Here is a 13,477-nt window from a genome sequence, read left to right on the forward strand (position 1 = left end):
AGCCGCTGGCGTGACTCCCACCGCAAATCAGTCCCCATCTCCCTCCTTTGGATAATAGTCCCCAGACTGGAAGAGGTGGCAGCGTGTTTTAATAGAGAATCGGCGTCTCCCCGCGTAAGCCGTGGGAACAGACGCTTAGAGAAGGCCCGCGGGAGGCGCGGCACGGCGCCCGCGGCTGCGTAGACACTCGTCCGAAGGTTACGGGGGTGCAGCCTCTCCCCTAGCGGTGCCTCCTGGTGTCTGACCCTGGGCCTCCCTGCTTCGTTCAGGGCCCCGCTCCATGCAGCGTCTGAGGGGACCCTGGGCTCTGTCATCACGTGGCCTCCTTGGCCTGGAACGGGGTTGAAGGCTCGGCGTCTACACAGTCATGGGACTCCCAGGCCGCGCGGCGCCGGCTGGGACCCTGGCGCAGACGGCTGTGTCCTGAGGGTGGTGGGGTCCTCTCGGCCCCCCGATGTCCTTTCTGCGCCAGCCACACCCCCAGGCCGACGGCTAGGCAAGAGGGCATCCCCAGGCCTTGGGCCTGGTGCAGGTGTCAGACAAGCTGGGGGGCTCCGGGGCCATGCCCTGCACGTGGCTGCAGGAGGGAGTACCCCCCGCCCCGCAGCCAGCGCCTCTCCCGCAGGGGTTTCGGGGTCTGGGCTGCAGGCCCCAAGCAGCAAAAGCCCGGTTGTACCTCCTCCCAGGACTCCCACAGACACAGGGAGGGTGTCCCCGTCCTCGAGGGGCTACACACGGCCACATCCGGGCCGGGCCCAAAGTCACAAGAGTTCCCGCTGGGGCGAGGGAGGGGCCCAAGGGGTAGCCTGGGGGCTGGAACCCGTGGGTCCCTGAGTTTCAGTGGTGGAATTCTTGTTCTCCTAAAACCTCACAGGGCACCCTAACATGTGAACTAGGAGGGGCTGCCTGCTTGGAGCTGGGGGCTGCCTGCCGTATCCAAGGCCGCAGCACCCCACGTCTGATCTCAAGCCGTGGGGCCCGCTTTCCCAGTCGCCCTGCCTGCAGCAGCCCCGCTGAGTCCAGGGCTCAGGGCTGTCTGGAAGCACCCAGCCCCGACCTGGGGCTCTCCCTCTGCAGTGCTGCCCCTGGGCCTGGGGGAGGTGAGCGCCGGCCATCAGAGCTGCAGGAGGTGACGCCAGCAGGCCAGGGCCACGAGCTGCAGACGCATGCGGAGGGCCAGGAGCCGGGCCCGGAGGTCCTCCAGGGCCAGTGCCACGGGCTCAGCCCGGCTGCAGCACAGCCCCAGCGCCAGCACCAGCAGGACGCACGCCGTCAGCCGCAGGATCAGGGCACCGTCGCGGGGCCTGCGCCGGCCGGGCGCTGGGGCCGAGGGGGACAGTGAGGACCCTTGGGCGCCCGCCTCCCCGCAGAGCTGGTGGGGAGGCTGCGGTGGGCGGGCACCTCGGTGCTGCCCGTCGGGTGGGCCCCCGCGGCGAGGGTCTCCCCGTCCCTATCTGGGCCTGCGATCTCCTTGCAACAGGGCCTCCCGTAGGCTCTGCCCTCGCACCCTCCCTGGGGAAGGAGTGAGGGGGGCAGACGGTACCCCGGGGGTGCTGCCGCCGACCCGTGACTGTCAGGGACCCATGGCCCTGCTGGGGTGGGGAGCCCGGCTGGAGTGGTGGGGGGTCTGGCCGTGGCCTGGAGATGGGGCTGTGCTGGGCAAGCGTGTGGGCTGGGCTTTGAGGGATGAGGGCCGAGGGCTCAGAACTTACCCCTGGCCGTGGCGGAGGGCTCCCTGCAGGCGATGTCTGGGGAGGAGAGGAGGGTGGGTTCGGGCGGAGCGGGGGGCCACCCCGCTCGGAAGGCTCGCGCCAGCCAGAGCCCCCGGGGCCCCTCCTCTCACCCGCCTACCCTAAGGACCCCAAGACGGGCTGGGTCAGCTAGAGCTTCCCCGCTTTACAGATGGAGACTCAGGTCCCCGCGGGTCCTGACCTGGCCGGCTGTCCATATCCCCCGGCCGGCCAGGCTGCCCGACACCACCCAGGGTTCTGCTCCAGCCTCACTGATTCAGATTCTAGCTTCCAGGTGCTGGCGCTGCTCTCAGAGCCTTCCGGGGGCCCTGCGGGAGTGTGGGGTGTCCCCTGCAGCAGCCTAGGAGGAGGAGGCTGCAGGGGTCCTGGGGGGCAGCAGGGCCTGGCACTTTGGAGAGGCAGGCAGGACCCCCCACCTCCTGTCCATTCCACTTAGCTCACTGGGGGACCCCAGACCAGCCCCGGACTGTCTGGGCCCTGACTCCCCACCTGAGAGTCTCTGCTTCTGGGGCTGCTGGGAAGCTCTGGAGGCGGGCGCTGAGCTGTGCTCTGGGGGTTGGGGGCTGGACCGGGGAGGGCAGGGTGGGTGAGGACCCCTGCGGGAGGCCCGGACCCGACGTTTACGATGGGCCTTCAAGGGAGACACTGACACACGTCGGGGGAGTGAGTTTTATCCGCAACTTGGCGGGACTCAGGGAGCACCTCCCTTGGGGGGCTGTGGAAGCAGAATCTAAGCTGCTCCCACGATCCCCCCAGGTCCTCACCTTTGTGGGGTCCCCTCTGCTTAGTGTGGGGGCTTGCGACTTGCTTCTACCAACAGAACATGGCAAAGGGGCAGGGGTTCTGCAGCCGCGATGGAAATCCCCACAGCGGACTGAGTCAATCAAAGGGAGATTGTCCTGGGTGGGCCTGGCCTAATCAGGCGAGCTCTTTATAAAAGAGGGTCACATAAAACAGCTGCAAGGACGCGAATTCTGCAAATAACGCTGTGAGTTTGGAATAGGGCCCCGAGCCTCAGGTGAGGCCCAGCCTTGGCTGACACCCTGATGCCTGCCTTGTGCCACCCTGAGCAGAGGACCAGCTTTGCTGCACCCAGAACCCTGACCCACGGGACCACTGAGATAATCGGCGTGCGTTGCCTGAAGCTGCTATGTTGTGCTGATTTGTTATGAGGCATCGCTAGCTGATACAAGGGCACTGTCCCACGGGAAGGCTGGAGGAGGAGTGAGGTAGACGGGTGGAGAGGGGGCTCTGGGGGCAGCACCAGGACCCTAGGGCCAGGGGGCGGGGAGAATTTGGGAGGTGGGCAGTGAAGGCTGAGGGGGTGGGAGGAGCTGAGGGAAGGAAGAGCGGGTGGGCTCTGGGAACGCCTAGCCACTGGCCTTTTTCAGGAAGACAGTAATGACTTGGGAAGCTCTGGTTCTATTTTTCCTGCCAGTCGCTGTTTCTTTGACCAGCACTCTGTTCAGACCGACCCCGTGGGCCTGGGTTTTATTGGGGTTACACCTGTGAGGACAGGGCAGTGACTGTGGTCCCTGCGGACAGCCCTCGGTGAGATCCTGGGTGATGTCCCCCCACCCCGCCTGGCCCGCTCGCCTCTTACAGTGGACGGCCACCTCCAGGGGCTCGCGGAACCGCACGTGCCTCGTGGTCCTCCGTGGCTCGGCCCCATGGCTGTGGCGCTCCTGCGGGCTTCGTCTCAGGATAGAGAGGGGGCCCTTCCTGTCGTCCTCCTGGGGGGCGAGAAGCAGAGGGAGGCAGGCAGGAGTGAGCCCCTCCCGCCCAGCACCCCCGAGGCTGGAGACAGGCAGCCCCTGCTGCGTCCCTGCCGTCTCCTCTGGCTTTATGCAGCAGGGACCAGACAGGGGCGTGGAGACCCTCTGCGGACCTGCCCCGGCCCCAGCCTGGCCATCTGACCCCCTAGGGCTGCTGCCAAGTGGTCAGGGCTGGGACAAGCCACCGGGACTGGTCACGACTGGATGGCCGTGTTAGCGGGGACGGGTGCGGTCCGTGATCACGCAGGCCTGTGTCTCCCGCCCTGGCTCTGCCCCCACCCATCCCGACGGGGTCCGGCATCACTTCTGCATGTCAGTAACAGTGACAGCGGTTGTGGCTGGCATCCCCCGAGGACTGACTGCCTTCATGTCTGAGCTGTACACACGGAACCTCCCTGCGCCCCAGGGGGCTCTGCCTGGTGGCCTCCTCTGTCCAGGGGAGGCCCTGCCCGAGCTCAGCGCCCTGTGACTGCCCAGCAGCACCACCCGGAGCCCGCCGTGGGACAGCTCTCGCCACACACTGGGCCGCGGTCGCTTACCTGTGAACGAGGGGAGGTATCTGAGCAGGAGACCACTGGCCCAGGGCGGGGGGCAGAGCCTGGACACAGCCCACCCAGGGGCCGCCCTCCCACCCACTGTGTGTTTGGAAGGTGGAGCCAGCAGCCCGCCCGACCTCAGTGTTCCCATCTATCAAATGGGGGCAGCAGGCTGTTCTGCACGGACACCCTGTGAGTCAGGGCCGTCTGTGAGACGGCCTCCTGCTGGGGGGGCCACCGGCTGAGTGAGTCTGCCACTGGCCTTCGGGGCTGAGGCGGTCCTGCAGGGGCGGGAGACCCACCCGGGCCCGGGGTTTGGCCCAGCTCGTGGCTGTCCTGTTCCCGCAGCTGGGACACCTAAGTTTGTGGCCTGCACTGGCCAGCAATGAGCTCAGAGGCTAGATCAGGACTCAGGGCCTGAAGTCGGGGCCCCACTTGCTCCTTGGGGAGACCCCCTTACACTCCCTCCCTCTCCTGCTGCTGCCAACTCTCCCTCGTCCTGGACCCGGTCCTGACAGGCTGTGTCCTGTCACCTCGCTGTCCTGCTGTCTCCACCCACCCCCACTCCAACACCTGCCTCCCTGCGCCACCAGACTTGCTGCTGCCCTGCTCCCGAGCCCCCCATGGCTCCCACCTCCTCTGCCTCTGCCGCCCTTCCCAGCCCCTGGGACTCTCTGCTCTGACCCATCCTCCAGGCCCCTTGTATGCTCTACCTCCACCTTCAGCCCTGGCCAGATGCTGTGCACTCCTGGTCATTCTGTGCCCCAGCCTGGGGGCCTCTAACCCTCTCTGCCAGCCCCCCTCCAGCCCCCCAACCCAGCCATTTCCCTCCCGGGGGTCCTGGGGCTGCGGACAGCTCGGGGAAAGGGCAGGGACTACATTTCCCTCTTCTGCTCTCCCTCCCTGCCTCCAGCTGAGGCCCCCTCCGCCAGCCCAGCGCCCACCCAGGGCCCTGCCGCACCCTCCCCGCCCTGAGCACGGGTGAGCCTGGAGCCGCCTCCTCATTCTTTCTGGTCCGATGCCGCGTCTCTGGCAGGGAGTCGGGGCTCAGGGCGTGTGCCGCCGTCTTCATTTACTGGAACATGGTCCTAAGATAAGCAAAGACATTATTTATTGCAGACGGAACACTCCTCATAGGACTGAAATAAGAGGAGGAGGGGTTCTTCCCAGGAAGCTGGGCTGGCTTCCCTCTTCCCATCAGCCTGGCCCACAAGCAGACGCTGCTTTCCCTTGAGGTGCTCCGGGTGCAGAGGACTCCTGCCTGCTCGACACCGAGACGTCAGCAGCTTCCCCTGCCGCCAATCTTCCTAATTACCAGCCTTAATGGCTGCGTAATATTCCACAGGGCTGATCCCATGATTTACAGCCACCCTCCTCCGGAGGTTTGCATTTTATTATTGTCACTTGCGGTTTCTTTAGGTCACTTGCAATTCTCTGAGGCCATAGATAAGACTGCAATAAGCATCATTGCTGCCCTGCTTCTCGGGATGCTCCAGGCGTGAATGATGGGGTCCAGGGCTGGGCTTTGTCAGGGCTTCACAGGGGCTAGGAAAGCCTTCTCCAGGGGTTCGTGGGGGGGCTGCAGCTGCTGGGCCCGCCCCTCAGTCCTGCCTAGACTCTCTCTCTCCCTCCCCCTCTCTCCCGGAGTTCGGATTGCTCATGTACTAGGTGTAAGGTGGTACTGCCCTCTCTCATCAGTGAGCCTCTGATTGCAGCGTCTCCCATCTCTCCTCACTAACTGCAGCCCTTCTGGTGTGAATTTTCTTTCACATCCTTTGAAGGTCCTTGACTTTTGAGACGTCCCCCTGTCCTGCTCCCACCGGGCCTGAGCAGGTGAAGCCCGGCAGGCATTTGGCCTCAGTCCTTTGAGGGCCCTGTGGGGTGAGGGCCCCCCACCCCTGCCTCCTTGTACATGCGGGGCAACGTGGACACCAGGGGCTGTTGCCAGGTCCTCTCTGCCCCCCTCCCCCTGGGCCATGAGACGGGGTGGGGTGGCACGGGAGCCATCTCCCCTCCTATCCCCAGCCCCAGGCTCTGCCAGGGGTCTCTGGTCTGGGTCCCTGGCGGCCATCACTGCTCCCTTCCTGTGCGGTCAGATGTTTGCACTTTATGAGGAGGGTTCTGGCTTCCATCCACCCTCCAAGGACGCTGCCCCCGGGGGCTGAGATGGAGCTGAGTACGGGCACCTCAGATGAGCTCCTTCGGGGCCTCCCCAGAGGGGAGCTGCCAGGTGGGGGAGGGCTGCAAGGGGGGCCGGTTTGGGGGAGGGCTTTCTCCGCCTGGGAGAGGACAGGCCGGCCACTCAGTTATTTAAAAAAGGAGCAATTTTCTCCTATCTGAGTATCAGGCTTTTTATTGCAAATAGGGTCGTGGGGGAGCCGGCCAGCCTGGGGAGGAGGGGCGGGGAGGGAGGCCTTATCTGAAGGACCGGGTCTCACAAAGGGTGGCCTGGGGGCCCAGCTTCAGCACGGGGGGGGGGGGGGGGGGGGAGGGGGGCGGGGGTGGGGAGGTGACAGCGTCACTGCCAGTGGGCCCAGCTGTCGAGCCCCTACTGTGCCCCGGGCCCTCCCCCCAGGCCGGGGGTGGTGGGACAATGTGTGTGTGTGCACAGCCGTGTGAGCACTTGTGTGTTTGTGAGTGTGCACGTGTGGGCGTCCATAGATGTACGTGTGTGCGCGCGTGCTGTGTGTGCACACGTGCGAGTGTGTATGTGAGTGTGAGAGTGCCTGTATGCATGTGTGTGCCTGCAACTGGGTGTGCACGTGTGTGTACGTGCGTGTGTGCAAGTGCAGTGTGGTGTGTGTCCCTGGCAGCTCTGCGCTTCCAGGGCAGGCAGCGGCTCCATCCTGTGCCTCCTGTGACCTTGTGTGACCTTGGCAAGTCTCTTAACCTCCCGGTGCCTCAGTTTGCTCGGCTGAAAATGGAAACGGCGGTAGCAGCTTCCCCCGTGGCTCCGGTGGGGGTGAGTGAGGCAGCTCACGTCAGGGCTCAGAGGCGACCTGGGGGCCCGCCTGTGCTCACGGCCATCAGCCGTGGTCATCACTCAGGGAGAGGGCGTGACCACCTGGCACGGAGCCCGCGTACACGGTGAGAGCCTCCTGTGGGACGTCCCCTCTCCCGCGCCTCTCAGGAGCCCTGGGCCCTCTCCGGCCTGGGCCTTTGCCTGGGCCTTGCTCTGCTCCCAGGTGCTCCCCGAGCCCCCCGAGCCCCCGTCCTCACCCCGCCTGGCAGCCTTGCTCAGGCTCCAGCTTCCCCCCTGCCTAGAGGAAGTGGGGCCTCTGCAGACCCCCAGGACTGGCCTGAGTCCTGGGTTCTGCCCTTTTGTCTCAGGAGGCTCGGTCAAGTGGAGGGCCTGCCCCAGGCCTCAGTTTCCCCACCAGGAAAACGGAGGAGGAGTGTGCAGCTCTGGTTGGCTCAGCAGGTAAAGGCTGCTCCGGGTACCACCTCTCGCCTGCCTCCCAGGCCTCCTCCGGCGCCAGGAGGGCCCCCTCCACCCCGGCTGGATGGCGAGGACAGGGCCCCATGCGGGAGCGAGAGGCCTTGGGCTCTGGCGGGGACAGCGTGTAATACGAGCGCCCTGGCTCTCAGGCTGCCTCGTGACAGATGGGTGATAAAGGGTGGAAAATAGCTCTGGGCCTCGGCCTGCGGAGTGTCACCCCCGCTCTGCCGCGCCTCTGCTTGGGGAGGGCACGCCCCCTGAGGGTGGACACCTGCCCTGGGCTCCCCCAGAGCTTCTGTGACAGTGCTGCAGGCCCTGCAGGGTGCCGAGCGGGGGTCCTCAGGCTTCCGCCCGCGTTCCAGGAGAAGGGGGTCTGGCCAGGACTACACGCCCACAAGACCCCCACCCTGACGGTCCGCGCGGTTTGGGCGAGCACCCTCCCTCCCGCCCTACCTTGACGCGACGCCTTTGGGAGACAGCGATCACACCCACAGGGGTCCCTGCAGCCCAGCTCTCCACCCCTGGCCCCCACCCCGCCTGCTCCCCCGGCCTCCAGGGGGGTGCTGGCTGGGCAGGGCCCGCTCCACCTGGTTCACCGCCTCAAGCAATGCTGAGTCCCGGGTCCCGGCCACCTGTCCTGCTGCCTGCACCTGCCCCACCACTTGTGGCGCCGCTCACTGGCCCGCCTGCTGTGGGCCCGGCTGTCGGGGCCCCGCTCCGGCCCCCGCGGCCCGCTGGCACGTCTCTGTCCTCACTGAGGGGCCTCTGAGACCCCCGGCGCGGTGCCGGCCCTGCACAGGGAGGGCCCTTCCTTGGCTCTGACCCCACGCCTGGCACCCGGCTCAGCACCCACACCTGCTCCATCACCCCTCGAACCCTCCCTGTGCCTGTGCGCCCGTGGGGACCCCAGGGCTCAGGGGACAGACAAGCTTGCCGAGTCCCACAGCCCCCAGGAGCCCCGGGCTTGGGTCAGCGGCGCCACGGCCGGGCCCCTCCCGCTGTCCTGTTGCAGCAGACACCTGCTCCGGGGCTGGCAGAGCCCGCCAGGACCTTGCCGGGGAGGCTGAGCTCCTGCGCCGCAACTCACACACCACACACACATGCACACAACACGTGCCACACACGTACACACACACCCCCCCGCAGCCACACACATGCACACAACACATGCCACACACGTACACACACCCCCCCCGCAGCCACACACACTCACACGCACACACCACACACACACAATCCACATGTACACATATCACATACAAACACACACACTCGTACACATATGCACATACCACATCCCACACACACATTTCTCTCTCACACACACACACACGCACACACGCACACGCACACTGCTCGGCCCACCTGGGTTCCTGCAGCTGTCGCAACCCTGCGTGCGCTCGCGCACCTGACGGCCTATAATCCGCTGGTGATTAGAGCCTCCGGCACAGTGGGAACCGGAGCTGCGGCGGCTCGCAGGCCAGCCGAGAAGTTTCCATTACAGCCACGGGGCAGTGGCCTCAGCGGTCCTCTGGGCTGTCCTGCCCTGAGGCGTCTGCTGGCAGTTTGACCCCCTGCCCAGAGCAGCTTGGCTGAATTAAGGGGCCTGAGACCACGAGCTGCGCGTTTCCTCAGCTGGGAAACGGGACGGAGGCGGTGGACACCCCCATGCTGGCCTTCCCTCTGGAGGGCGGGGAGCAGAGTGAGGGCGGCTGGCTCCCAGCTGCTCCCAGCCCAGAGCTCACGGCCTGGCAGCTTCCCAGATCACACCATGTCTGAATTAAGCCAGGGGAGGCCCCGGGGGGCTGGCCTTGCTCCCTAGGCCTGTCCGGCGTGGGGATCCAGAGAGTGGGAACTGGCCTGGTGGCCCCGAGGCCCCTTCCACGCTGAGATGCGAGGCCCACGCCTTTCTAGGGCGCATTCAGGACGTGGGGTGGCAGCAGGACCGGGTGATGGCTGTGTGCCTGCTGGGTGCGTGGGGGAGCCAACCTCGGCCTCGGGAGCCCCAGGTGATAGGGCAGGTGGACCCCCACCCAGACACCGGCCACATCAGCCCAATTTCCAGCCCTCAGGTCCTGCCCACTGTCCAGAGTGCCGTCGAGATGGAGAGCTAAGCCTCCCAGGGTACCTGCACACAGCAAGCGCCAAATAAATGCTGCGCCCTGAGCCCCACGTGCACGGTGGGCCGGGATCTGGATTCCCTCTGATGGAGTCAGCTCAGAAAAGAGCCGTGTCTCTGGGGCTGCCCAAAAGCCATGGCCTGGGCTCAAGTGACCCCAGTAACGCATCTGTTCCCTCTGGGAACAGCAGGGCCCCCGCGGACCTCTGGGAAGGCTTGCTGGTGTCAGTGCCCGACCCTGCAGCCTGTGCCGCGGCCCGTGCAAGGTACCCAGGTCCCATGAACCCTGGCTCCCGTGCCTCGGAAGGCTTGGGTCCTCGCGTGGTGGAGCGTGGAGGGACCCACAGTCCAGCTTCGCCTGCACATGGCCTCAGGCAGGAACGTGGATGAAGGGCCGGTGGGGCCCTCATGTCAGGCCTGGCCGCGGGGGAGGGGCTCAGAGCACCAGTGGCCTGGGACATGGCTGAGTGCGCCGGCCACCCACCCTGTACACACCAAACACGAGGTTCAGAGGGGCCGGGGCTTCTGACGTCACCCGCTGCCTGGTTTGCCTGGGACCGTACTCGAATGAGCGCTGAAAGCGCACAGCACGGGTGGGTGGGATGGGCGGCCCCCCAGCCCCCGTCCAGGGCCACAGTGCGCGCTGCCCGGCCTCAGTCCACGGCCCACGCCCGCCTGCAGCGGGGTCTCCGCCCGCGTCCATTTTGGGGAATCTCTCTGCTCCGGCAGCCTCATTCCCAGATGGGGAGTGAGCGTCACCTGTGCCCCTGAGTGGCTCTCACCTGGCTCCCTCCTGGGTCTGTGCGGGGTGCTGCCAGCTGGGCTCTGTGGCGCCCCCCAGTGGGCACCGTGCAGCATAGCCCTGGCCTGGTCCCGCTGGCGGTGCCCTTCCTGTGCCCTGGAGAGGCGGGTGCTGGGCTGCTCAGGTGAACGGGGCCGCGACTGCCCAGCCTCCTGCTGCCCTGGTGGGAGCTGCTGCCTGCCTGCCTGTGGAGCCAATCTGTGGCCAGCCTGTGTCCCCGCCCCAGGCCCCTCTGCCAGGTTGCAGAGCCCGGCCAGCTGGCAGGGGCTGAGCTATAATTACCTCTCCTCTTTGGCAGAAATAGCAGCGACCCCAAGGACAAGGCACTGGCCCCAGAGCGGGAGCGGAGGTGGCCGTTTCCCAGGCCCTGAGAACACAGGCCAAGCCTGCAGGAAAGACGGGGGGGCAGTGCCCCCTCCCTGCCCTCCAGACCCACGTGTGTCTTCCCAGGCCGGCTCTGGAGATGTGCAGCTCTTGGAAAACCCAAGGGCCGGCATCAGAGGCAGAGTGTTGGGTGGGGGGGAGGCAGAGGGTGGGGTGATGTGGGGGCCTGGCGGGGTGCAGGCTGTAGGAGGGTGGGGTGATAACAGAGATAACAGAGTCCAGCCCCCGACTGACGCTGCCCCAGGGTGGAGCCCCGAAAAAGAGAGGGGCCGGCCCTGACCCCCGCTCCTGCACCCTCATGCATCCTGCTTTGGGGTCCCAGGAGGAAAAGGCAAAGCACAGATCCCAGGCTGCCGATTAAGGGCACAACGGCTGAGTCCCGACGTTGCCTCAGAGCTAGTAAGTTACCCGAGCAAACTGCTACGTGGGCAGCGGGACAGGGCATCCTCAGCGACAGCCGGCGCCGGCCGTTCCCTCCTCTCGGGTCGGCAAGAGGGGACGTAAACGTCTGCCCTGGAGCCCCAGCCTGAGCAGTGCAGCACCTCCTGCGGTGGGACAGGCCCCAGCCCCCCGTGGACAGGAAGCCGACACAGGTGGCCTTGTGGCAAGGGCTCAGTGGGAGGGGGTCTCGTGTGACTCCAGGACCCCCTCCGCCCAGCCCGCCTCCAGAAAACGGCTCAGAAACTCCATCCCTCGGCCGCCCTGCCCACCCCCAGTTTTTGTAAATAAAAGTGAGCAGGGCTTTGCTGGAACACAGCCATGCAACCTTGGTTTCTGTCCACGGTGCCTTCGCCCTACGAGGGCAAAGTTGAGCACGGCCCCGGAGCCTAAAACCTCTGCCATCTGGCCCGTTACTAGGAGAGTTTGCTGCCCGGCCCTCGCGTGGACGCGGCGGCGGGGGAGCGCCAGCCCCCGAGCCCCTCGCCAGCTTCTGCACAGAACATGCACAACTGGTGGGGTCCAGGCCACTGTGGCCACGTGCAGCCCTCAGGGGACCCTGGGACACTGAGAGGCAGCCACCCTCTGTCACACTGCCCCTCTCAGCCCCGGTCCACCCCAGGCACATGGCGGGGGGGTTCCTACGGCTGGACCTCCTCCACACCCAGCAGAGAGGCACAGGGGTCAGGACTCTCTGCACGTCCCTCGGGCAGCCCCCTTGATTGGTGGAAACCGTACAAACCCATCAGGGATCTGCCCGCACCCCCCGGGCCCGCAGCCACCAGCACCAGCTTCTCTCAGACCTGGTTCCATCAGGGCTGCCACACGTGCCAGGACATCAGGAGCTGGCTGGAGGACAAAGGGGGCACCGAGACTGGGCCAGGCCCACCCCTCATGGCTGTGTGACTTTGGGCAAGTTACCTCCCCTCTCTGAGCTGTACTTGCTCATCTACAAGTCTGGGCAGCTCGGCACCTGCCAGGCGATAGGACTCAGTAGAGAGCTGAATGCCCCCAGCACCCAGTGCAGGACAGACCCTGGGAAATGCTGGCTCCTCGCCCCTGCCGCCCCCTCTGCCCCGCCTGCTGGGCAATGTCGGGACTCAGCCGCAGTGCCCTTAATCGGCAGCCTGGGATCTGTGCTGGCCTGAATGCAGAAAGCCCTGCAGGGTCAGGCGGGAACAGGGGTGGGAGAGCCCGGGTGGCGTCCCTCCTGCACCTGCAACAGAACTTCAGGGATGGTGCGAGCTGCTGGGACCGGGTGCCCGGACCACGTCCTTGCCCATCAGGGCCAGCCCTGGGCCCCTGTGGCTGGGCGGGGCCGCACCTTCCCGACAGCCCTTAGCGGCGGACGGTCAGCTGCTCCACGCCTTCTGGAAGACGTCGGGGGTGCTTGGTGGAGGGTCCGCAGGCAGGTGAGGAGTAGCAGGCAGTCAGGCGGGGAGGCTCCTGCAGAGCCCTGTAGCCACCGCAGGGCCTGGGCACCCACGGGATGGGGCAGAGGGTGGATGTGACCCGAGGGGTTCAACTGGGCCCTTGGTTGCCTCGCCCTGGGGAAGGACTGGGGGGAGGGGGGAGGGGTGGGTGTGGGACTCACCGAGGGCTCAGGAGTGCGTGTGTGAGGGTCAAGGGTGCTACAAGGCCGCTGGCCTGGGGAAGACGGTGTGGTGTCGTCAGTGGCCGCTGTCCCAATTGACTGCACACGGTGACTTTACACAATCTAGATGTACTCTCGGCAGTGCTGGAGGCCAGAGTGGGAAATGCGCTGCGCTCCGGGTGTGCGCAGGGCTGGCCCGTCTGGAGGCTCCAGGGACCATCGTTTCCTTGGCTTTTCCTGCCTCTGGAGGCCCCACATTCCCCAGCCCGTGGTCCCTGCCCCGGGCTTCAGAGCCAGCGCTGTCTCGTCCAGTCACCTCACCTCACCTCACTCCAAGCTCCTCCCCCCGACCTTCAACCAATAAGGACCCTGTGACTACATTGTCCCGCCCCCTCAATCCAGGATCACCTCCCCATTTTAAAGTCGTGCAACTTTAATTCTATCTTCAACCTAATTCCCCTTGGCCACGTGACCTAACACAGTCACAGGTTCAGGGGGTTTGTATGTGGACATCTGTTGGGGGCATTATTCTGCCCACCACAGATGGCGGGGTGCAGGTTTTGGGGGTACCATGGGGATTAAGTATGAGAGCCAGTTAATTTGAGATGCGTGGGGGGCTTCCGAGTCGGGGCGGGGGGA

General features: G+C 65.8%; 1 protein-coding gene across 4 annotated transcripts; it reads right to left on the reverse strand.

Moving 5' to 3' along the window:
* Nucleotides 1-80: 80 nt before the first annotated feature.
* Nucleotides 81-13,137, reverse strand: C2H14orf180 (chromosome 2 C14orf180 homolog). Of its 4 annotated transcripts, XM_060003834.1 has the most exons (6): nt 12,839-13,137; nt 12,569-12,718; nt 5,024-5,150; nt 3,355-3,484; nt 1,713-1,748; nt 81-1,320 (listed from the first exon to the last, which is right to left on the reverse strand). In XM_060003834.1, the coding sequence occupies exons 3-6, from the start codon at nt 5,132-5,134 to the stop codon at nt 1,115-1,117; spliced, it is 483 nt and encodes a 160-aa protein (XP_059859817.1). In that variant the 5' UTR covers nt 5,135-5,150; nt 12,569-12,718; nt 12,839-13,137; the 3' UTR covers nt 81-1,114. The 4 variants fall into 4 exon arrangements, with proteins under 4 accessions (XP_059859817.1, XP_059859815.1, XP_059859816.1 ...); XM_060003832.1 differs by lacking the exon at nt 12,569-12,718; XM_060003833.1 differs by lacking the exons at nt 12,569-12,718; nt 12,839-13,137 and adding an exon at nt 10,403-10,564.
* Between the last annotated feature and the right edge of the window lie 340 nt (nt 13,138-13,477).

The sequence above is a fragment of the Delphinus delphis genome, chromosome 2 (assembly GCF_949987515.2).
Source record: "Delphinus delphis chromosome 2, mDelDel1.2, whole genome shotgun sequence".
Lineage (NCBI taxonomy): Eukaryota > Metazoa > Chordata > Mammalia > Artiodactyla > Delphinidae > Delphinus > Delphinus delphis.

Bases quoted from the DNA above. Each gene is read 5' to 3' on its own strand.
- C2H14orf180 (XM_060003832.1), bottom strand. From the start codon at position 5,134: ATGAAGACGGCGGCACACGCCCTGAGCCCCGACTCCCTGCCAGAGACG. The intron at 3,485-5,023 runs GTGCGGCAGGGC...CTCGCCCCCCAG, and splicing joins CCGTGCTCAGGGCGGGGAGG to GAGGACGACAGGAAGGGCCC. The intron at 1,749-3,354 runs GTAAGAGGCGAG...TCTCCTCCCCAG, and splicing joins CCTGGAGGTGGCCGTCCACT to ACATCGCCTGCAGGGAGCCC.